At 33.8% G+C, this 27445-nt stretch overlaps 1 protein-coding gene across 2 annotated transcripts in view; it reads left to right on the top strand.

The window, feature by feature from the left end:
- Positions 1–27445, top strand: part of LOC145277717 (uncharacterized) — a 606741-nt gene that overhangs the window by 147418 nt on the left and 431878 nt on the right. For both annotated transcript variants that reach the window (XM_080129417.1, XM_080129416.1), the window contains one exon: positions 23497–26964. In XM_080129417.1, coding sequence (XP_079985543.1) covers positions 24897–26964 — 2068 coding nt within the window. In that variant the 5' untranslated portion in view covers positions 23497–24896. The remainder of the gene's footprint in view (positions 1–23496; positions 26965–27445) is intronic.

Here is a 27445-nt window from a genome sequence, read left to right as displayed (position 1 = left end):
CTGTATGAATCGCAGCACACACACACACACACGCATATATATATATATATATATATATATATATATATATATATATATATATATATAGGGTGACCCAAAAAAACGGGTCCCAACGTTAATTGCGCCCCGTTTCTTAATGTTTTGTCCGAACGAAATGAAACTTTGGTCAGAACTAGTTTATTATATTCAAAACATCACATTAAAACACAAGTGTCTTTGGCCTTTTTTTCTCCGTTATAAAGCATATGTTCTAGATGGCCTCGATTTAGCTTTTATTTTTTTTGTTTTTTTTTTGGGGGGGAGGGGGTCACCCTGTATATATATATTAATATATATATTTTATATAGGTGTTTTTTGTTTGGATTTTTTAAATGATAGTAATGCTTATCTCTCCGCCTCGGAGTACCGGTGTTTTTCTTAGAAAGTCGCCCATTTTTTATTTGGACGTATTCTTTATTTATTTATTATTTTTAAAAACATTAATCTACGGACACGCGTGTTTCGGAGCCCTACTCCTCTTCAGCGTAGCTTGACTGTTGGTAGGATTCGAACATTGGACCTTATGTATTTCAGTCCAGCGCCCTAATCCACTCCGCTATGTTGCCATAGACGATTTACTGCTTCGTTTTTATCGTTCATCTGTTTAAGTGGTTTTTATTTTGAATTTTTAAACGATAACAATATTTATGTCTCCGCCTCGGAGAACCGGTGTTTTCCTTAGAAAGTCGCCCATTTTTTATATGGACGTATTATATATTTATTTATTTATTATTGTTATTTATTTTTTGTCACCAAGGATTTGAACCCGTTCGAATCCTTGGTGACACCCTGCACTGATGATTCCCGAAAGGATCAAACACTAGTTTATGTATGTATATGATAATTATAGTAAAAATATACATATATATTATATAAAATAATTATTAGGATTTACTTTTTCCTTTGACGTTAATGCGTACTTTATGTACACAAGTGTACTGAAAGGCTAAAAATTAAAACAGGAACCAATAGCTATTACGTTACGCATGCATATTCATTGTGCCGTCGTTTCACCATCACCTGGCAAATTCCATTAGTTTGATTTTCACACTTTAGCACCGATTTCCCCTGGATAAAACACAAATGTAAAATATTGCATGGATTCAAATACCCTATATATTAAGTTTCATGTCTGTAGACCAAAAATTGACAGCGGAATTTCGTAGGCATTTTAAAAACAAATATGACTATGCATACATAAATATATATAGAAAGAGTGTTGTGTTTACATAAACTTTTTACGCAAATATTACGCAAGTATAAAACATGTAGAATATCTGCATTAATACAATTCCACGTAATAGTAAAATAAAGATGATCATCCCAAAAGAAAACCTCAAAAACTAAGAAGAAATTATTGAAGATGAATGTTTAAAAGAATATACAAATTACCAAGATCTTTTGCAGCTGAATGCTTTTCCACGACTCATATAAAACAAAGTTGTATTTTCTTTTTAAATAAATAAAAAAGGTTTTCATTATGAATAGCAATACACAAAACACACGCACACACACACACACACACACACACACACACAATATATATATATATATATATATATATATATATATATATATTGCAATTATGAGGGAAAGACAACCTTTGTTATTCCTGGCTAAAAGAAAAAAGGCCTGCTGACAAGTTTCGACCTCACTCTTCTAGAGCTGGATTGAAGAATGTATTTTTTAAGCGAGATGAAAATATCTGTTTTAAATACCTTTAAAATAAAGTCTGCTGACAGGAAGAAAACAGCAGGGAAACTATGTATCTAAACTAAACCTACCTATCATATATATATATATACATTGATAGAATCTTCTACATTGTACACTATGTATTTTCCCATCTCCTTGATCGTACACTATGTATTGTACCATCTCCTAGATTGGACACTATGTATTGTACCACCTCCTAGAGTGTCCACTATGTATTGTACTATCACCTAGATTGTACACTATGTATTGTACCACCTCCTAGATTGTACACTATTTATTGTACTATCTCCTAGATTGTTCAGTATGTATTGTACCATCTCCTAGACTGTACACTATGTATTGTACCATCTACTAGATTGAACACTATGTATTATACTACCTCCTACATTGTACACTATGTATTGTACCATCTCCTAGATTTAACACTATGTATTGTACCATCTCCTAGATTTAACACTATGTATTGTACTATCTCCTAGATTGTACACTATGTATTGTACCCTCCTAGATTGTACACTATGTATTGTTCCCATCTCCTAGAGTGTCGTCTATGTATTGTACTATCTCCTAGATTGTACAGTATGTATTTACTATCTCCTAGATTGAACACTATGTATTGTACTATCTCCTAGTTAGTACACTATGTATTGTACCATTTCATAGATTGAACACTATGTATTGTACCATTTCATAAATTGTGCACTATGTATTGTACCATCTCCTATATTGTACACTATGCATTGTACCATCTCCTATATTGTACACTATGTATTGTACCATCTCCTAGACTGCAAACTATGTGTTATACCATTTCATAAATTGTACACTATGTATTTTACCATTTCATAGTTTGTACACTATGCATTGTACCATCTCCTTGATTGTGTCAAATGTATAGTACAAAATTGTCTTTTAGTGTACAATGAAAGAATTTACATTTATTATCATATTTATTTTGGATTTATAACGTTCACTTGTATTAGCTTTGTTTTTATTTATTCTCGTTAGGACACTTTATATTAAACGTACTTTAGACGTATAATTTCTATCTTCGGCTCATCTTACTTTTTAAAAACAAAATATATCCCTCGATCCAGATCTAGAACTGCGACGGGAAAACCGGTTTGCCGGCCTCCTAGATTTTCTTTTTGTTTTTTTAATCATGAATATCAAACTTGTATTTAGCTCATAATTGCAATATATAATTGTGTACATCACAAATATATATATATATGTGTGTGTGTGTATATAAATATAAATATATATATATACATATATATATATATATATATACATATACATGTACAATTTATATTTGAATATGAATAAAAAAGAAATTAAGTACCTATAAATGACATGTCGGTGATCAGTAATATATATATATATATATATATATATATATATATATATATATATATATATATATATATATATAGTACTAGAATACTTTAGATAAAATTAATATTAACAAGTATTTTTAAACCCAGTGTTTAACGCTTATGTTATCATCAGTGCAGAGTATGTTAATTATTGCTTGTGACAGAGTTTGTTTTGTCTATTAGCATTGAGAGTAAACAGTCAGAAAGGAATATTACATAACCGAAAGTCGGAGTGTTGTATTCATATAAAAATAATATTACAAGTAACAGAAACAGGAATAATGAGCAAAAAAACAAGAATAATAACAATAATGATATTATTAATAATGACAATGATAATAATAACAATAATAACAATGATAACACTGATAATAATAATAATAATAATAATAATAATAATAATAATAATAATAATAATAATAATAACACTGATGCTAATAATAACAATAAAATTTAAAACAATAAGAAGGATAGTAATATTACTGATAATAATAATGATGAAATTGATAGAAATTATTGTTTAAAAAATCACAAACAATACATCTACAGATATATGTACATATATATATTTATATATATATATATATATATATATATGATATAAAATATATATTTAGATATTTATATATGAAATATATTTATATATATATATTTATATATATATTTATTTATATGGATATATATAATATATTTATGTATACATATAATACATTTATATATATTTATATACATATACATTTATATATATATATATATATATATATATATATATATATATATATAGATATATATATCCGTAGATTTATAAAGATTTTGATATATCTATATAAATTAGTATGGATATTTATATATCTATATACGTTTCTATATTTACACGTATTTATAGATATATATTTATATGTGTTTATATATTTATTTTTATATATTTCTTTTACACGGGGGTCACCACTTATCAAGGCCCGGAAGCCACTCAGGGATAAGGGTTATTGCAAGTATAGTACGTTAGTGTGGAGATTTGATGAAATGTTTACTTAAGGGGGCGGTTCATTAGGAATTTGTTAACGTTGGACTTGAAGACATCCAAGTTGTAGTCAGGTGGGAAGCAGGCAGACGGAACAGAGTTCCACAGGCGTGCAGTTCTAAGAAAGAAGCTTTGTTCATGGAATCCACCTGTTGATTTAGGCACAGATAAAGAGCGGGGGAAATTTTTCACAGTGGATTCAGTTTGACGGGTGTTTTTCGCGTAAGATTGGCGAGGGGGGGACAAGAGATTGGAGTTCAGTCGAGCACTTGCCATGGAAATAACAATAAAACAAGGACAGGCTCGCAACGTCTCTTCTGTGGGAGAGAGGTGCAGGGTAGAGAAAAAGGCATCCCTCACTAAGCCACGAAGTCTATTTTGTACTCTGTCAAGGCAGGATAGGCAATTTTTAGCAGCTCCTGTCCAGATATGGCAGCAGTATTCCATCCTTGGACGTACTTGGCTTTTATATAGATAGAGAATTGCATCAGTAGTTAGATATCTTCTGGATCCCACCATCTTTCCAGCGACCTAGGCAACAGACTTGATGTACATGTTCCGTTTCAGATCAGGAGTAAAGGTCAAACCCAGAAGCTTGTCAAAGCACGGGGCCTCTCTCAGACGAGGGCCGTCCATTCCAATTGATGCCAGATGGGGATCAGAGCGTTGATGATGTAAGGATAGGAGTTTGGTTTTAGACACATTAAAGGTAACCAGCCACGTCTTCCCCCACTGAACCACGCGCTCGAGATCGGAGGAGAGAGAATCAGAGAGAACTTTGTCATTTACAGCCGTTGATGTGTTGCCGTAGATGGTCGTGCCATCAGCATAAATGTCAACAAATGATTTAAGTATGTGTTTAGGGAGGTCATTGATGTAGATCAGGAAGAGAGTTGGGCCCAGGATAGACCCTTGAGGGACTCCAGCATTAATACTGCAGACCTCTGATTTTTGTCCATCGACCACTACTCTTATGAGCCTATCGGAGAGAAATGATTTAATGATTGAGAAAACATTTCCAGTTATACCGGAGCTGAAAATCTTGTGAAGTAGACCCTTATGCCATACCTTTCGAAGGCCTTTGATATGTCAAGAGCAGTTGCCCTAGAAAGGAAGCCTTTGTCAAGAGATTCACTAATCCTATGAGATATAACCGTTAGCACATCTGCGGTAGATCTTGCAGAACGGAAACCATATTGTGTGTCACTAAGAAGGTTATTTCTGCTGAGGTGGTTGACTACTTCTCTATTTAATATGGATTCTAGCAACTTACTCATAACACTCAGGAGACTTATTGGTCTGTACTGAGAGGGAGATGACTTATCACCTGAATTCTTAAATACGGGGCAAACTGATGAGGTTTTCCAGGGAGTCGGAAAGCACTTCTCCTTAAGGCAGCGCTTAAACAGTTTCGTAAGTATGGGAGCAAGTTCTGGTTGGAGCTTTTTTTTTACACTATAATTGGGATTCCGTCAGAGCCAGTTGCTTTACTGGAGTCAAGGTTCTTGATTAGCTTGGCGACCTCATGCACGGATATTTGTATATTACCTAGCGTGCTCTGTGTTATAGGAGGAAATATGGGGAGTTGATGGCCTTTGTCGCATAGGGTAGAATTAGCTGCAAAGTTCTTTGCAAATAGTTTGGCCTTGTCTGATGCTGACGAGATAACCTCTGGTCCATTGATAATGGTTGGGATAGAACGCACACTTCTGTTCAGGATCTTATTTGTTATTTGCCAAAACTGGTGGGAATCAAGCCGGTGTCAGCTACCTTGGATTTAACGGATTGAGCATATAACTGTCTTGCATTTTTTATTACTCTTTTACAGTGGTTGCTGGCAGTCCTGAAACCAGCTTTAGTCTCAATGCATCTATTACGTTGGTAGTTATGAAAAAAGTGATTTCTGTGCGCGATAGCAGCAGCACATTCTGGGGAGAACCATGACTTGCTGTTAGGTTTTTGTTGGAATTTTTTGAGTGGTATGATTTGGTCTATGCCTACAATTAACCATTCGGTCAGATCTGATACTATAGAGGACACTTCCTTTTTAAACATGGAGTGCACAGGTAAATCAGATATGAATGTACAGAAGCTATCCCAGTCAGCCATAGAGTATCGGTATACAGTAGGTGGAGGGGTACGTCTGGGGACTTATTACATTTCGTTTTTATCTTAACTGATATGACGGAGTGGTTGGAGGGTCCTAGAGGAGAATGAACGGAACATGAAAATAGCTCAGGGAAATATATTTATATATGTATATATATATATATATATATATATATATATATATATGTATCCATATATATTCATATAGATATATTTTATATATATATATATATATATATATATATTTATATATATATAGTTATATATAAGATTATACATATCGATATATATTTATATATATTTATACATATATTCATATTTATATATATATATTTATATATATAATTATACATATATATTTTTTTACATATATATATGTACATATTAATATATGTATTTATATATATTATTTGTATATTAATATTCATGAATACATTTCTTATAAATAGTTATATATATATATATACACACTTATATATATACACATCTATATATAATATATTATTTTTAAAATATAATTATTCGTTGACACGGGCTTCGTCGTCTACTTCTCATCAATGGCTGAATCTGGCGAGATTCGAAATCGGGATCCCACGGTATGTATTATATATATATATATATATATATATATATATATATATATATATATATATACATATATGTGTGTGTGTGTGTGCGTGTGTGAGCGAAATATGCATATTTATATGTATATTTATATATATATATATATATATATATGTATATTTATGTATATATATAAGTATTTATATATGTAATAATATATATATATATATATTTATATTCATATGTTTATATATGTATTTATATGTATATATATATTCATTTATATATATTCATATATTCATATACATATATATTCATTTATATATATATATTTATTTATATATACAGTATCGGCCATAATATAAGGAACGGAAAAAATTTACAATTATTCATATATATTTAAAAAATTAGTGCATGGATTTTTCTGAAATACTCAGAATAAACAAATAGAACCAATGTGTATAAACTAGTACCTAAAAAAAATTACGATTCAATATTGAGAAATATTTTAGTTTAAAATTATATCTGTGGACTTATCCTGGCCAAAAGTTAAGGAACGAAATAGAAAATTTATTTTTAAGAGACTAAACTTTACATAAAAATAGCTAGTTTTTAATATTGGAACTGCTGATAAGCACAACAAAGAAAAATGGCGTCACCGACTCGCAAAACTCTGTCCCTCCAAGAAAAAAACTTAATTTTAGACAATTACAAAGAAAAGAAATCAATTTCAACAATTTCTAATATCGTTCGAAGATCAAAAAGTGTTGTTCATCGTGTGATAGCTCGATATAAGAATAAAAATACATTAAAAGCATCCCCTAAAACCGGCAGACCCCCTAAAACGTCTCAAAGAGAAGCTAGGATTATGGTAAGGCAGGCTCATAGTGACCGATTCAAATCCGCAACATCAATTTCTCGTGATTTTAATGAACAGACTGGGAAAAATATATCTAGAAATACTGTTTCTCGACGGTTAGCAGCTGCCGGATTGCATGCCAGGGTGCCAGTATCTAAACCCTTGATCTCCAAGACGAACAAAAATAGCCGTTTGAAGTTTGCCCATGAGCATGTCGTCTGGACTGATGAACAATGGGCTAAGGTTCACTTCAGCGATGAATCCAAGTTCAATTTGTTTGGATCTGATGGAAAGAAGCATGTACGGCGTAAAGCAGATGAACGATTATCCTCCAAATGTGTTAAAAAGACACTTAAATTCGGAGGGGGAAGTGTAATGGTGTGGGGTATGATATCCTCGGAAGAAGTTGGCCCTCTAGTTCGAATCTATGGTAGGGTTAATGCGGAGACTTATAAGCAGCTCCTTCAACAACATGTCATTGAGAGCTTACGCCTTTCACCTAATCAGCCAAGCATTTTTATGCAAGATAACGCCCCTTGCCATAAAGCTAAAAAAGTGATAAGTTACCTCGAGGAAGAAGAAATAAGAGTAATGGACTGGCCAGCACAGTCCGGATCTGAATCCGATAGAAAATGTTTGGAGAATGATTGGAGAAAGAGCACAGACGAGGAATCCCCAAAATAAAAAACATTTGTTGGATTTATTGAAGGAAGAGTGGGAAAAGATAAATCCTGAATTTTGCAAGAAACTAATCCAGTCTCGTGGTCGAAGATGCAGTGAGGTCATGAAGAATAAAGGATGTTCACTAAATATTGAATGAATTTATTTTTTAAAACATTTGCATTAAACAAAACATAAAGTTTCTATTTCGTTCCTAAACTTTTGGCCAGGATTTCTCAATATTGAATCGTAATTATATTTTATTTATTTATTTTTTGGGTACTAGTTTATACACATTGGTTCTATTTGTTTATTCTGAGTATTTCAGAAAAATCCATGCCCTAATTTTTGAAATATGCATGAATAATTGTAATTTTTTCCGTCACTTATATTATAGCCGATACTGTATATACATACATATATATAATTGTATATATATATATATTTATATATGCATAAATATATATATATTTATATATATTTGAGTATATATATTTATGCATATATATATTTATGTATATTCATTTATATGTATATCTATATGTGTATTTATATATATATGTATTTTTACATATATATTCATATATATGTAATTATATGTATATATTCATATATATATATTTATATGTATATATATATATATATATATATATATATATATATATATATATATATATATATAATGGACTCTCTCTCGTCGTGTTCGACGCATGAGGGCCAAAAATTCGCTCTGTTTCACTCTGTCTTCAATGCTTGTGCCGCATATGTGACACGAGGCCAGGTCTGCTCCCACAAGCCAAGCCGCACGACTCACAGGATACAGGCTGTGAAGGTGCTGTTCCTAATCTTGCTCTACGAAGATCTGTTTGATTCGATAGCCGTGTGTCAATGTATGTGTTAATTCCCGCAAAACATTTTTCCCTCCACAATTTTCTATCCGCAGGATCTTCTTCAAAGGTTTTTGGGTTCAGGCCATCGTGCTTAAGATTGTCTTTCAGCTTATCCCTATACCTCAGATATGGACGACCCACATTTCGACTACCCTCTTTTAGTTGACTGTATGTTAGTTGCTTAGGAAGACGGTTTTCATCCATGCGAACAAGGTGACCAGCCCACCGAAGCTGAGACTTCATAAGGAAGGCCTCAATATTTAAAATGTCGCACCTAGCAAACAATCCCGAGTTAGGGGCCTTGTCCTCCCATGTTAATCCAAATACACTGCGAAGGCAATGCTTATGGAATATATCCAGTTGCTCAATCTGTCTACGGTATGGGGTCCAGGCTTCCGATCCATACAACAGTATTGAAACAATCACTGCACGATAAACTGAGACTTTGGTCTTAAGTCAAACCTCTTTCATTCCATACTCTTGACCGCAGTTTGCCGAAGGCATCAATCGCCTTTGAAAATCTGCTCAATATCTCATTATCAAGTGATGCTGACGAATTCACCTTACTTCCGAGATATGCAAAGGATTTAACATACTTTAGAGGCTGTCTATTCACTAAGATTTTCTGAGGCGGTTCCACATATTCTGGTCTCGGAATATTCACACCACCTTGCTGCAACGGGGTGGGCTTTGGTTAGTAGATAACTTCTGTCTTTTTAATACTAATCGTACAAACCAAATGCTTTTGCGGCATTGGAAAACGTGTCAACTAATTCTTGTGTTTCTTCAAATGAAGTGGCCACGAGTGCAGCATCGTCTGCAAAAAGAAAATCACGAACCATTTTGCTTCTTGTTAGTGTTTTAGCTTTGAATCTTTGATGATTAAAAAGACCCTCGATAGTTCTAAACTCAAAATGGACACCTTGCGTGTAATCTTTAAAAGTATGCTCGAGCATGATTGAAAAGAAGATGGCAAAGAGCACAGGTGCCATAACACAACCCTGTTTCGTATCGGTTATTACCTTGAATGACTCAGAGAACTTTCCGTCTGCTCTTACACGTGCTTCCATATTCTTGTGAAAGGATATTATTACATTTAACATTTTTCAGGGATTTCAACTTTATTTAAAACCTTCCAAAGTGCGACGCTGTTGACAGAGTCAAACGCCTTGGTTAGGTCGATAAAAACGACAAACAGACCCTGATTTCTCTCACGTGCAACTCGACGTAAACAGTAGATCATGTCGATGGTTCCCCTTCCAGATCTAAAACCACACTACGTCTCAGGATAAATTTTGTCTACTAGATGAATGATTATCCTGTTCAAAATGAGCCTGGCTAGTACTTTTCCAGCCACAGAGAGCAGTGATATTCTACGGTAGTTATCACAATCAATGCGCTTTACTTTATTCTTGAAGAGATGGATTATTGGCGAGTGCCTGAAATCGTGAGGTACAGAACCGCTTTCCCAGAGCCTGATGAATAACTCCAAAGGTTTTTTCAAAAGTGTGTTCTCCCAAACTTGAATATTTCGACCGGTATACCATCATCACCTGCACACTTTCTCAGTAGCATTTGTTTTACAGCTGCGAGAACTTCAGAAAAATTAGGAATCACATCTAGTTCTTGTATTTGGATTCTTGCAGGCAAAGAACTCAAAACATCATCGTCAACATCAGAAGAAGAATTCAGCACTCCTTCAAAATGGTCCTTCCAGCGGTTAAGGATGTCATTCTTATCAGTCAACAAGGTTGTACTATCTGCCCCTATGACGGGTGAGTACCACATTGTTGTGGTCCAAAAACTTCTTTCAGACCCTCATAAAATACCCTCGCATCTTTCCTATCAAAAGCAGCCTGAAGCTCTGAGGCTTTTGCAGACCACCAATCTTCTTTCATTTTCCTCAATCGGCGCCGAACATCCCTCTTGACACTGAGATAAGCCGACCTTTCGCTGCAGAAATATTGTCTGATATCTAGGCCCTATGCGAAGAGTTCATCCGGTCTAAAATAACCTGAATTGCAATGTCATTTTCGTCGAACCAATCCTGATGCTTTCTCTTGAAAAGTCCTAGTACTTCGCTTGAACATTCATAGATGGCATCCCGCAATTTTTTCCAGGATTCTTCAATATCATTGTTTATCACAATTTCGTTTAACTTCGCATCTAACTTAGAAGACAATTCTTCTTTCTTTTTAGTGTTCAGTTATTTCATATCAATGGCTTTGGCATCTTAATTATATGCCTACTGCCCTTAGGTCTTAGTTTCAGTGATGTCTTGCATCGAATCAGGGCGTGATCCGACAGCTAACATGAGTCATGAAATGATCGACTCAAAAGAATATCTCTCCTGTTTCTTTTCCGGGTTATAACAAAGTCAATAAGATGCCAATGCTTGGACCTTTGGTGCATCCATGTGTTTTTACAACGATTTGGCTGCTGAAACATAGTATTTGTAATGAAGAGCCCCTGTTCACTACAAAATGACAACAAGCGAATTCCATTGTCATTTATTTTCCCCATACCATAAGCCCCAATCACATTTCCCCATGTCTCCCTGTCCGAGCCTTCCCGGGCATTGAAATCTCCCATCAGTAAGATCTTGTCATGAAAGCTTACGTTTCTTACTATGTCACCAAGCTTTTCGTAGAAGTTTGTGGCTTCTACCTCTTCTGCATTTAGAGTTGGTGCATAGCAACTTACCAGTGTCAGTCCCGTTCCAGCTGTGAGTCCCATTGTAAGGGTCATTAAACGATCGTCACCGTCCCGAGGAAGAGCATCCAGAGAGTCAGCAATATTTGATTTTATTGCAAAGCCAACACCGGAACTATGCATCTCCCCCTCTTTCCGACCTGACCAAAAGAACGAGTAACCTTTGCCAATTTCTTTCAATTCACCTGATTCCAAAAGATGTGTCTCAGACAAGGCAGCAATGTCAATGTTGTATTGTTTCAGTACTTTTGCAACTAGCGCCGTCGTCCTCTCGAAATAATCATCACGATCAAGCAATGTTCTTACATTCCACGTTCCAAAATTGAACACATGCTTTGTACTTCGAATTGAGTTTCTGTTTCGACTGTACAATTGGATAGCCAGTCAACGGCAGCAAGATGACAAGCTTTCATGGGAACAAGCTTTTTTTAGGGCTCCTTTTACCGCCCCCTCCCTATCTAGGGAAAGCAGTGCTACATCTAGAAAAGATCTGATTTGCTACATAGTAGAGGACATGAACTGTGCAATTGTTCACAAATTTTTACACAAGATCGGCCATCACCTACTACGCCGCCAACTGTGCAGAGTACTGACTAAAAGCCTCCAGTGGTATCCTTCACCGGCCTCCTTTTTATTTTATTTATTTTATATTATTTTTCTTAATATTAATTTTTTTTTTTATATTCAATTTTACATCTAATTTATTTTACTTTCAACTCTATTATTACTACTATTATTATAATTGTCATTACTATTTTTATATTATCTTCCGTATTATTATAATTACCCTACTATTATTTGGTATATTTTTACCACTATCATAAGTAGTTATGGTTTCCTTACTCCCCCACTTTCACATCAATATGTATACTTAACCTTTTACATCAAGTTATACGCACTCATAGTCATTGCCACCCTAATCTCCAACCTAATCTAAATATATTGCAGCATATTACCTTTCAGTTTTACAACCTTACATAATCCCCCCCAAAAAAATCAATCAAAATTACCACTTCATAGAAAATAGACACCCCACAAACCGTTAAAATAAATTACCACACAGCAACAATACACCCCCTACTTAACCATAATACATACACCCCTTAATCTCAACAGTATATTAAAGACCATATATATTCTTATATAACGTACTATATATAATAAGCTTCTTATTTATTTAGAATTCAATAAAGCTTCCCTCAACATTCTATAATTCTTCTTAATTTTTTTCATCCCTAATGAACCTTACGCTAGACGCCGGATCTCCCCCATGCTACCTAGCACCTTCTCTACTCTTCTGATGAGAAGCAATGGGCTTCGAAATGCCCTGGCATAAAGTGTCCCTTCTATCCCCCAAATTTTGCCTGTATTCAATTATTCAATAAATGACCATTATATATCTACCTATATATAGTTTTGTGTCTTCATTTCATACTCTTGTTGTCCTATTGTATAAACTCCAAGAATTACTGTTGAGCTTGGCATTATCCGGATAAGTCTCCTTTTGTGGAATTGATCTCTCTCTTTTCCTTTTACATTAAGATATATATATATATATATATATATATATATATATATATATATATATATATATATAATGTAATGTGTGACGAAGAAAGAAAAAAAAGAAATCTACGTGTTCCACTTTTTTATATAGATTCATAAATTCATAAAATATTCAATTCGTTTTAATTTACGAGATCAACGGGATGTTTTTATCGGAAAATCAAGTATCAATAATTGCATCTAATATTCCTCATCAATTTAGTTCTAACATGGCTTTTCAATCAATGCTGCCATCTAATGACACAAAACGCCAACTACAAATCGTAAACTAATCAGTAACTCGTGTTGATGCTCTCCGATAAGCATTCCTTTTTATCACATCATTAATAATTGTGGCCAATTTAACAAAACGTTAAGCATTATGAATTAATTGCAAAGATCTTGCGTGTGTATAAATTGTCTATAATTAGAATGGTGATCATATGGATTAGTTGGAACGTATGTAAATACACTAGATTCTTATCGGGTTATTTGCTACCAATTAATGAACATACTTCTACGTTATAATATATATATATATATATAATATGTATATATATAATATATATATATATAATATATATATATATATTATAATATATATATATATAATATATATATATATATATATATATATATATATATATATATATATATATATATACTGTATTAACAAAACCAAAACTTCAAAAAAAGGAATTTGTAGCAACAAAATGTGTATTTCATTGTAAGTTACATTTGTTTCAAGACCGGTTGGACAATTTCAAGCATTATAAATACACTTTTTGCTGCTACCAATTTCTTTTTTGGAGTTTTGGTTTTGTTAATACAGTATATGCTCAATTACGAAATATGATAATTTTATAGCTTACATTTTAAGTAATCTCTTTTTGGCTTAAAATTCATTGGTAATTCATTGATTGTAATTCATTGATTGTAATTCATTGATTGTAATTCATTGATTATAATTCATTGATTGTAATTCATTGATTGTAATCAAGAGCCAAAAACTGGGCCAAGAGTGAAAGAAGGAAGAAATCGATTTTTCAATATTTGTCTATGAATTTTTGTTAATTTTAACTGAAAATTTATATTTTGCAGATCATTATTATACCATATAATAATAAATGGAACATTACTCCTAAATATGGTAGGACCGAATCTTGGCGAGGATATAAAAAACCGAATTGCTGGATTAAAGCAGTCAAAAATGACTTACAAGCAGATTTTTGATATTTTAAGAAAAGAAAAAGTGAAAACATCTCTTTCTTAAGTGAAGCGAATTGGTCAAAGGTTTGAAGTCGAACGCTTGGTAAAAGGAAAATCTTGATTTGGTCGCCCTAGAGCATTCACTTTCAAGGATGGCCACAGGCTTAAATTAACTGTTTTGAAGGATTGAAAGAAAACTTATGTTGACCATAGCAAAGAATTCAAAACAGGGTCTGGAAATTATCTTTCTAGACGAATGAAAGAAATGGGATTTTCTTCTAAAAGGTGTGCAAAAAAGCCATTGTTATCTAAGAAGAAAATCAATGATAGTAAGAGATTTTTCTCGTATTATGGCAAGAAAGATACAGACTGGTTCAAGAATGATTTCTGGTCAGATGAAACAAGATTTTGTCCTGTTATTGATGCGCCCGATGCTCCCGAATGGTGCAATCGAAGAACTGAAGAAAGATTTTCACCAAGTTGCATAAAAACGACAGTTAAACACAGGAATGGAGAGATAATGGCATGGGGAACTTTTACTGCAGCAGGAGTTGGGGAACTTATTAGATGTGAGAAGTCAATCAATGCAAAGGAATACATTCGAATATTAGAAACAGGACTGTTACCAAGTATCCAGAAGCTGGGAATATCCCAGAACATTAATTTCAACACGATAATGCACCTGCACACACTGGTAAAGTCACAAAAAATAGTTTTTTGACAATTCAATTAATGTTATATTTTGGCCAGATCAAAGCCCCGATTTAAACACAATCGAGAATAGTTGGTCCATAATATCTCATCCATTGGATGAAAGAACCTTTCCGAACAATGACAAACTGTGGGGAGCTATGCAAAGCGAATGAAATGGCATCTCCTCTTCACAGTGTTCCTTTTTGGTTGAGAACATATCTAAAAGGATTGATCTTTTAAAGAAGCGATTTCCTCCTAAGCATTTATTAAAGTAAATGTCTTCTTCTGTGTTGTTAGTCTCGTTTAAGTTTCCTTGTTAAATTGTTCATAGTTCAATATAGCTTTTAGTGCAATAAAATGTATAAAATTTGTATGGCTCCTTTTCTTTTTTTTTTTTTTTTTGCTACTAAGTGTATATATATATATATATATATATATATATATATATATATATATATATATATATATATATATATATATATATATATACATATATTGAGGGAATTAGACCTGGAGTCTAAAGAACAGAGTTTATTTTAATGTACTAGTAAATGTATTGATACTATTAAAAGAACAGTGCTCGTTGTAATGTAGTTATATAATAAGCTCAATGGGCATAGATATCCTAGAGCTATTTTAATATTGAGTAAAATTATTCATAATTTTGAATTAAAAATCAGTTTCAAATGGAAAAAAATCTTACAAAATTATATATATACACACACACATATATATATATATATATATATAAATATATATATATATAAATTTTTATTAAACATTTAAAAAATCACAGGGATATATACGTAATTCACATTCATATTGTTTAAATTTTTACATTTTACACGTATTTCATTGAATGGTATAATCCAAACACATCATCAGAGGCTTTTTATTAGGTAATCAAATAAAATGCACATTTTCCTTTTTAATGAATAAATAAAAAGTTTCTGATGATTTGTTTGGTTTACGCCATTCAATGAAACACGTGTAAGGCGCAGTAATTTTAAGAATATGAATGTAAATTAAGTGTATATTCGTGTGATTTTTTTAATGTTTAATAAAGTTACATAAGCTCTGAAAGTGTAAATCCATTTTCATTGATCTTAAAAATCGGTGCAACTTTAAGATAGTCTTATTGAATATATACATTATAAATAAATATTCGTTTTAAGGAAACCGCACATATATATATATATATATATATATATATATATATATATATATATATATGTATATATATATATATATATATATATATATATAATATAAAGCTGATAGGCTGTGTGTGTATAGGTGTGTGTGTGTGTGTGTGTGTGGTAACGAATAGGCTCCTATATGGTTAACTATTTTACGAAACTGATCACATATAATGATAGTAGATGTATGGAGACACAGGAATGGGTATGTTTCATCCTGCAGAACGGTGGTTCATTAAAATTGTGGGGTCTGCGTTCGCGCCTGGTCCACAAAGTATGGAAATAAAAAATTAAAAAATTTAAAAAATGTTTACAAGTGTTTTTGAAATAGGTGTACATAAGAATACTTTGATAAGTATGTTTTTACTTAAATAGGAATGGTATAATAAAATTGCCTCCATAGAATGGAAATAGACACAAACATTGATAAAGACTTTTCATATCTATCTGCGTAAGTATACTTTGATAATTAGGTTTCAGTTTGAAGAAATATGGTATAATAAAATTAATGGGTGTTCGTTCGCACCTGACCTCCATAGAATGGAAATATATCACAAAGTTTAACAAGTGTTTATTTATATATAGATCCACAGAATATTGTGATAAGTGTTTCAGTGTGAACATGTATGGTATAATAAATTATGAAGTTTATCTATTTTATTTTTACTTTCATCATATTTTGCTTTGGTTTTGATACTCCCAAATTCGAAGCTATCTCTTTACAACCCTTCCTTATCATAAACTATCATACTTTCATAAATCAGAGTCCATTTTCTGCAGGCTGTTTTTAAACCCAGTCAACGACGGTTACTTTTGCTAGTATATATATATATATATATATATATATATATATATATATATATATATATATATATATGGGGGGGTACATACGTATATATGTATATATATATGCATATATACATATATATATATGTTTGTGTGTATATGTATGTATACATAGCATAATCACAGTGATACACCGTTTCACGTCACTCCACCCAGGTTAAGCAACGTTGAGACTGTTTAGTACCAGATGAATGACCATTTGTGAATTCTAGGCGATCTATGTGCTCCCCGCTTATCCCAGCATCGTGTCCAGTCATCTTGAGCCCACACTTACAATCAGTATTTAACAACGCCGACTCAGGAGAGGTGTAGTTAAAGATTGCGGAACTTTGGCCACAAAAATATCCTTACACATGAACTCTTACATCGTAGGGTATCCATAGTCTGTCAAGACTAATAGAATTACCATGTATATATATATATATATATCTATATATATATATATATATGTGTGTGTGTGTGTGTGTGTTTGTGTATATATCCGTATATATATACGTATATATATATACGTATATATACGTATATATATATATATATAAGTAAATATATATATATATATATATATATCCGTATATGCATGTATATGTACGTATATATATGAATAACAATAAATAAATACCAGCGATGGTTGACATTATATTGTTTTGAAAAAAGAAAAGCCCATATTTATAGTTTCCTTCCCGTTATGGGTAGGATCCTAACATTGTTTCCTTTTCACTTACGTATGGTCTATGATCGCTTTCTTCCTCTGCATTTTTCCTTTTAATATCCTGAAGATGTCCCCTGCAATAAGGGACGAAACGTTGATTACCATTTTATAAATTCATTCGTTTTTCTTTTTTCACGTATGTATATACATATATATATATATATATATATATATATATATATATATATATATATATATATATATATATACATGAATATATATGCACACGTATATATAATGCTCCCTATCTTAGGTTGAGCATTTGGGAAGTGGTATACAAATTACCATTAGCATATGAAGCGATGCTCTTTATGTAAACAAATTGAGCTTCGGTATTTGGACAATGGCGGCATAGCAGCAGCAGTATAGCGCGACGGTTAGAGGCACTGACTGTCGTTTGGGCGATCGGTTTTCGATCCCGGCTTGAGGTAGTTGCTTGTTTAACCGCACTGATTAGCTGTATGTGGGTGACTATATATATATATATATATATATATATATATATATATATATGTTGACCCAATAAAAACGGGCTCAAACTCTAATTAGGATCTGTTTCTTAGTGCTTTGTCCGAATTAAATGAAACTTATCTCACAACTAGTTTATTATATTTAAAACATTACATCAAAACACTAGGGTCTTTGACCTTTTTTCTTCGTTCTACAGCATATGTTCTAGATATACTTTCTATGTTTTTGGGGGGTCACCCTATATATATATATATATATATATATATATATATACTTGTTTCATTTTACTTCAGTTGAAGTTTCCAGAAACCGGGGGGTTTTCTTAAACGGCTAACATATTTTATATTAAATACCTAGATATTCTAATATTCCGTTAAAATTCTCGTTTAAAATTTTCCTTTCCCCAATTAATCATATAAATATGTTATAGTATATCTTTCTTGTGGTCTCTTGGTAACTTATTCAATGAGTGTTTTGGGTGAGTCTGAGGACAAGTTCGGGGAGAAGCAACTTCTAAATCGTATGAATTAAAAAAAAATAACGTCTCCATCTTACTCATCGTGTCGACGGGGATATATATTCCAACATTAATAAAAATTTGTTTATAAAAAACGAAGACTTAAAAATACATTTGTATTTGTTTTTCATTTAATATGAAATACTAAAAAAAATAAAACACAGACAAATATTTTCCAGAAACTTCACCAAACACTATCTTTACAAACAGTCGTCATTTTTATCTGTCCTTTCTAATAATATTTACCGCACTCGAAAAAAAAAATAGAAATTCTAACAATACTATAAAACAAACATCAACAACAACAAAACATTTTCACCCGAACCCTCACATCTAAAGGGGAAATATATAGACTGCACCATGCTATAATTTTCATTAGATATACATTTGTGAACTCAACGAAAACAAAAGAAAAAACTTAGTGAACATAAAAATAATATTAAAAACAACAACAATCTTTAGTGCAATCTTCTCTTGTGCATTACAACATAATCATAATATTTAACTTTAAACAAGCTACACTCATTTACTTCATCTACCATATAAATCTCACCTGTCTGTTTAAATGTATGTATGTATGTATGTATGTATGTATGTATGTTTGTAAGTCTGCTTAAAACTTTTGACAGCAGCCATAGATTTTCACGAGATTGCTATTGTTTTGAAGCACGACCCTTCGGACGATAAATATCTAAAAATGACTAAAAGCAATAAATTCTTCATTCTCAACTGGGCACTTTTCTACAGGGAGGGGTCGCTTTTTCGCCGATTTTTTAAAAAGTTCCATTCTTTTCGATTGACTGGCCTTAATTTAAACCTTCGTCACTTCCGGTGTGGTGATGAACGCTAGGACAAAGACGTCAAGTTTTTTTTCACGTTTTTTTTTCTTCCTACGAGCCTGCCTTTTTTATTTTTAAGCTCAACACACAATTTCAAACACCTGGGAAACGCCGGGCACCCAGGTTAGTGTTAACTAAATCCAGACAAAGATTCTTTATTAGCACTCATTACAAAATCTAATCAAATAAACAACGTAACGGCGTCTACAATTTATCTCTTGTTATCAGTAAATTCATACTTACAAACAAAACTTGAATTTATATCTGTCTTAGACAAACTTCCAACCAAAATTAATGGAAAACATAGATATCAAAAATAAAAAAAATATATACCTATTACTTTGCATCAACGCATCGCTCATTTTGAATTCGAACGACCGTGGTTCGTTAAAAAATAGAACAAAAACATCATTTTCATGTCATAATATTATCACATATTTTGAATTATAACGAATGTTTCGTTTAAAAATATCTGTTTACGTCATAAACGCAGCATATATTTTCAAATATTAAATTGGTATGTTATCTCTTCAAATTAATCATATTGAGTAAGCCTTGAAATATATAGCAAAAATGGTAATTATTAACAACCTGAAGAAAGTGCTAAATGCTATTGCCGAGCAAAGATATGTTTTATTTTTTTTATTACGGATTTATCTGCTTAGTTACACGTGTTTCGGTTACCGAAGCGTATTAACGACCCAGTAACTTCATCAGACATTACAGTTTTCTGTAATGTCTGATGAAGTTACTGGATCGTTAATACGCTTCGGTAACCGAAACACGTGTAACTAAGCAGATAAATCCGTAATAAAATATATATATATATATATATGTGTGTGTGTGTGTGTGTGTGTGTGTGTGTGTATATGTATATATATGCCACGGAGTTGACCTAGAAGCAGAGATTCGTAATTGAATTCATAACAAATGTGCATTGTGACTTGAGATGACTGTTGAAAATTCTGGGGCACAAAGATTGCTAGTTTTAATGGTATCACTCTCGTCTTCGTAGCTCTTCAATATTTTAAGTTTTCAAATAGGAGGTTTTACTTTTGGAACGACTATCGTATGAAAAAGCGTGCTTCAGGTGTCCATGCACCGCCATCGGTCACCACTGGCAAACTGCAAACGTGCATTGCGAATGGTGGTGAAAAAATTGTGTTAATCATATTACTTCTGTTTCGTAACTCTTCAATATTTTGAGTTAAAAAATTGGTGGCTTTTCTTCGGAACATCCCTCGTGAGTGTATATACATATATATATATATATATATATATATATATATATATATATATATATATATATATATATATATATATATATATATATATATATTATTATTATTATTATTATTATTATTATTAAACTTAAATGCTGTGAAATCAGAATTCAGGTCCCCCGTATTTTCCTACGTATTCTTCTAATATTGTTTTTCCAAATCATAATGACCACTTATGTTAAAGTTTGACGAAGTTGCTGGATCGTTGACACGATTCGTTAACAGAAACATGTGTAACTAAACAGATAAAACGGTAATAAAATATATATATATATATTTGCTCTGCAATAGTATTGAGCACTTTCTTCAGGTTTTTACTAATCACCATTTTTGATATATATATATATATATATATATATATATATATGTGTGTGTGTGTGTGTGTGTGTGTGTGTGTGTGTGTGTTATAATGATAATTTATTTATTAATACGATAGCGTGCGTTATTTTCTTTGTCACGCTTACATCCGAGTCGTTTAATTTTTACGGACTTCCATTTCTGGTAATAAATAATTTTACCAAGAATTCTTTATAAGTTTTGGTTTCGGTTTCGGTTTCGATTATGACTGAATAAACTCAAGTTATATATATATATATATATATATATATATATATATATATATATATTCCTATATTTTAGTTTCGGTTTCCATTCAAGCTGATGCACCCAAGTCAAATGCATATATTTTTTAATTTTTTAATCGCAATTTTATAATATATAAAAATCGATAGAACATTAATTCTATAATAATAATAATATATACGAAATTTTCAAGATTGAAAATATCTTATTTAAGCGTACATTACAACCGGGCTATGTCGGGCGTCCTTACTTGCTTAGATAAATGCGTTTGCAGTTTTAACAAATAATAATATCAGAGTGTTTCCATTTACGCTGTACACCTAGAAAATGCCAATATTAATATATTACATATGAATGAGTCTACTGTGGAATTTCCACAGATCCCGCTAGTAGTACTAATTATGTAAGCCCCTTTAAAAACTCCGTTCTTATTGTTGAGAACTTTACAGTTGAAAAGAAAGTCGGTCAATTAAGCTCGCATGCGCAGGTCATGGTGTTATAATCATTAGATCACTATGCACGGATGTCGCAACATTTAAAAATAAATGTTAAAATTTCAACGGTATTTCTCGCGGTTAAAGTTGGCCGCTTGGATTTGTTCCTTGGTAATGGAGTCAGAGATGACTTCGTGGCCAGGTTCGAATCTCCCGACCAACAATAATCGTGACACCCTGCACTGATGATTTCCGAAAGGATGAAACACTAGTGTCTTTAGGTATTTAAAAATTATTATAGCAATAATTATATATATATATATATATATACATACATATATATATATACACACACACACACATACACACACCCTACCCCACCCTAAAGGAAAAGAAAAAAACATTAGGAGAAAGAGATAGCGACTACAGCCCGGTCAACGGTCTCCCTCGCAAGCCCAATAAAAGAGCAATAAAAATTGAGCATGCCAATGAATAATAAACACTTACAAGCCTCCACCCCTTGGAAAAACTTCAAATTACCTACGAAAATCGCCATTTTTACATCTCCAACACATTTGAAAATAATTTCTGACGAGGACGCGTCACAGAACGTCTGAAACGCGCGTAAAAACGATTTCAATGACTTAAAAACATTATTACAATGATCCAAACATAATTCTCAATGAAAAACCAAGACACGGAATAATAAAATAATGTTAAAAAATACACATTGTTGGTGACTACTCCCTTATTTAAATATATATATATATATATAATAACATTAATGACGATTAATCACATTAATGAAATCGCATGCACATATATATATATATATATATGCATACGATGTGATTAATCGTGATATTGCTTAACGTTATTGATCAATGTGTATTTCTTTTTTATTGTTTTGTTTTAGTTGTTTCTTTGTTTGTTATCTTCAAACCGTTATTATCTCTATAATCGTCATGTGTGTGTGTGTGTGTTTTTCTTTTTTTTCCTTTTTTTTTCTGCGTGTGTATGAGCACATTTTAAGCCAATGGATGAACGGAACACGCCTACCTGTGAAGCCTCCGAGATTTTTCCCGCCAAAACATCTCCTTCCCCTTCCTTCCTGTCTCTCTCTTCTTTTCCCTTCTTTACACATTCCTAATGCACATCGTTCTAGTGTTTAACATATCCGACTCTCTTTTATTTATTTATTTATTTCACTATCTTTTCAGAATCGTGCAGCTGTGTGTCCTTCCGCCCATTCCTTTGCGAAGCACAAGAAAATTACTGTCCTCGGGAATGATATCATCCGTTTTACGTCGTCGAAATCCGGATAATACTAAAGCAGCTATCGGCGACATTTTGTTTCGCTTTTGTAACTTTTCCTCGTATCTTTGTTTTCTTTCGACAAGCGAGAGAAATTTAGAGCTGTCCATACACAGCGTTAAACCGCCTTTTTACCCGCTGTTTATTACTGACAATTTCAGTTTAATTTCTACTTGAAAAAATAAATCTCTCGGATCTCACTGCGATGACCGCGCTGAAATTACCTCAGGCTTAACAGTGAACCTCCAATCATTATCCAACACTTTATTATTGCGTTAAACATAACTAGCATTTTGCACTGCAGTTTACGTGACAAAAAAGTTCTCTAAATACGCCGTTACCCTTTTATATATATATATATATATATATATATATATATATATATATATATATATATATATAATTTCAGAATACACGCAGCTCTTTCGCCTCGATTAAATAACAACCGCGTATATTGGTATAGTCAGGGCGTTCGGAATCAATCCAAGTGCTCCAACTACGATCGGTATCGTCGTTACTTTTATCTTCTTTGGTTATTTAACTCTTGTGGTACAAATATAATAAACTGGTTGTACAAATCCTTCTTTAGGTTTCCAACTCTTCCATTTTTTTTTCTATAAAAACCTTTCGAAATCAATCCTAGTGCTCCTACTAAGATCAATACCATCGCTAGTTTTATGTCTTTGAGTTATTTAGCTTCCGGAATGCAAATCTAATACACTTTAATAGAAGTGGTACCAACCTTTCCTTAGATTCCTAGCTCTTTCATTTTTTTTTCTATTCAAACCCGCAGAATTATTCCTAGTTCTCCTATTACTATCGCTATTACCATTAGTTTTATGTTCTTTCTTTATTGATACATCTGAATCTGGGTGTTATCAATCCTTTCATTAGATTGATAGCTCGTCCATTTCTACTGTTCACATCACTCGATATTTATCCTAGTGCTCCAATCACTATCGTTAATACAATTATATTTAGTATTCATATGTTTTAGCTTCTCTAGACAGAGGTTTTACTCTGCATGGTACCAATCGCTCTTTACATTTCAAGCTTCTCTATTTGATGGTCAGGCACCTCGGAACAGATCCAAGTGTTCTGATCATCATCGGTATTACTATTGTTTTGTTAACGCTTTCTGATTCACGTTTTTAGCAGCTGTCGCTGTGAAGTGAACAATTTAATATTCATTTTTTTCTGGTCCACTCATTCATTACGTTGAGTAGACAGGTTGTTAAACTCTCATAAGAAACTTACAATTATAATCAATTTTAAGGACCACAAAGGACGCCTTCCCTCATAATTAATGATGACAGAACAGGCACCTTGTTTAGAAAGCAGTCCCTCTCAGCCGGGTAAATCACCTCTGCCAAATGAAACCCCCTTTAGTGCAAATGACCAGTCTACCAATATGAATGAATCACCTTTTGGACCCCCTTTTATACCAGAACCTGTTGCCTTCACGTCCGGTCCCGCACAATTTATATCCGGTCCTTCGATATTCACTTCTGGCCCACCGGCTTTTGCATCTGTTAAGACGGTGTTCGACAGTGGACCACCGGTGTTTACAACAACACCCGCGTTCGCATCCGGCCCAGTTAGCGCGGCGCCTGTACATTCGGCCTTCACAGCAACAAACAACGTTGCCTTGATGTCGGCATTCAATGCGAATCAGTCCGCTTTCACTCCCAACATCTCTCTTCCAACCGGATCTAATAAGGATTTCGCACCTTTCGGTAACGGTGAAAACTTTCGAGAACCCGTGGTTAACGAATGGAACAACCAGTCCAAACAGATCATCAACACCAACGGTGCTTCGCTCTTGGTTTCCGCGCCCCAGCCCTCAAACAATTCTGGTTCCGGTGCCTTTCATATGACCGCAAGCTCAACAGGTTTTTCCCAGGAGCAAGTGCAACAACAGCACCCTGCTCCATCCTTACCGCCGCCACCAACTCAACCATCGTCAGCACAGCAGCAGCAGCAGCAACAACAGCAGCAATTCCAGAATTTGATAACAGAGGGACTAGAAAGGGTCGTATATGCTCTACAGCCAATCCAAACGGATCCTTTTGGTAGTATCCCCTTTCAGAGTATGACCCCGACTCCGAATGCGAGCCCCTCATTATCACCAGGAAGGCTTCGGGCTGACTCCCCTTTTGGAAAATCTCTCTCCCCATCTCCGTCCCCGTCACCGTCCCACTCGCCGCTGTTTGACGCCGCCGCCGCCGCTACAGCCCGTGACAATCAACTTCGTTCCATAGACGAAAATTTTGCCAATATGTGCCTGGGCACGAACGCGTCCCAGCTGCCCACAGTTCCGACCGCCGGTGTGATGACCCAGGCGATTCCCCCACCTTTGCCTCCGCCACCACCGGTTCCGCCCTCGTCTGCTCATCATCATCACCAGCAGCAGCAGCAGCAACAGCATCAGTACCAGTCTCCAAATATACAGACCCCGCAGATCACCCCGCAGCCTTCTCCTTCTCCACCTCCGCCCTCACAGCAGCAGTGTTTTCCGCAACCACCGGCACCCACACGGTCCTCCTCGCATTCGCCTTTAAACGTGTCTCCCTTGCTCTCCCCGGCTACAATAGCCGCGTACCAACAACAGGCGTTAACCCTGCAGCAGGTGACACCGGCGGTGTTCTCTTTCACCTCATCTCCGCCCTCTCCGTCTTCTGACAGCAGTACCACCCTCGCTTCGAGCGTAAATGATAACTGGAACACTAACTTTGTGACCCCGAATCCGAACTCCCTGTCTCCAGCGATGTCCCCTTCATCGAGTTTCAATATGCTGTCAACGACTGGGGCCTCGTCGTCATCGACCCTGGGCACATCGTCGTTTGCCACGAAACCACGCTCTGCCTCCGTACGTCGCTACCGACGAAGAGCTGACCAGGATGCTCAAGAGGAAATGCGACCTCGGACTAGTTCTATGCCGACAAAGAACACGTGTAGAAAACCGCAGGTGCTCGGCCCACCACCCTGGCAGGCGGACAACGACGAGATCTTTGTTGGACACTCAGGGACAGACGGTGCCGGTGTGAGCGAAAATTACGGATCCGGTAATAGCCATCAGGGGGCTGGAAATTCGGCCTTTTCAACATCTGGCTTCTACCGCCTTCGGTCCTTTGCCACCACCTCGAAAGGAGTAGTCAACCGGGGCGACTCGTTAATCACCAACTGTAGTTGGGTTTCACCGAATAACAGCGTCAGTGACTACCCATCGACATCTGATAGCACCTATTCGCTTTCGTCTGTGCAGATCCTCAAGGTATTTGTACTCGGTTGCCCGGGTGTTGGAAAAGCATCTATCATCCAACAGTTAATGACTTCCGAATATATGGGATGGAACAGTACCGACTCCTGTGAAGGTAAGTACTTTATAGTAATTTATTGAAGCCAATTGTATGTCAATATCACCAAGTTATTTTCATCTAGCCATTTTAATGGCTATGTGTTTTCTTGTGGGAGAAATATTTCACGATATTCAATTACACTATAAGTCATATGTTTATATATACGCATATATATATATATATATATATATATATATATATATATATATATATAAATGAAAAATGAAAAGAGATATACTGAAAGTGTGTACGTATTTATCAACGATTTTAAATGATAAAGTACAAGTAAAATTTTTGGTTCTGTCATGATATAAAGCAATTCTGTTTACGTCATAAATATTTTCAAATACTGTACTTGGGTGAATTTTCTTCTCATCAATCATCTTGGGGAAGTCTGGAAATAAAGACGAAACTTTGATGAGTATGTTTTCAGTGTTATCATATATATATATATATATATATATATATATATATATATATATATATATATATATAT

The sequence above is a fragment of the Euprymna scolopes genome, chromosome 6 (assembly GCF_053919585.1).
Source record: "Euprymna scolopes isolate OS-2025 chromosome 6, ASM5391958v1, whole genome shotgun sequence".
Lineage (NCBI taxonomy): Eukaryota > Metazoa > Mollusca > Cephalopoda > Sepiida > Sepiolidae > Euprymna > Euprymna scolopes.
This window is presented reverse-complemented; position numbering and strand designations above follow the sequence as displayed.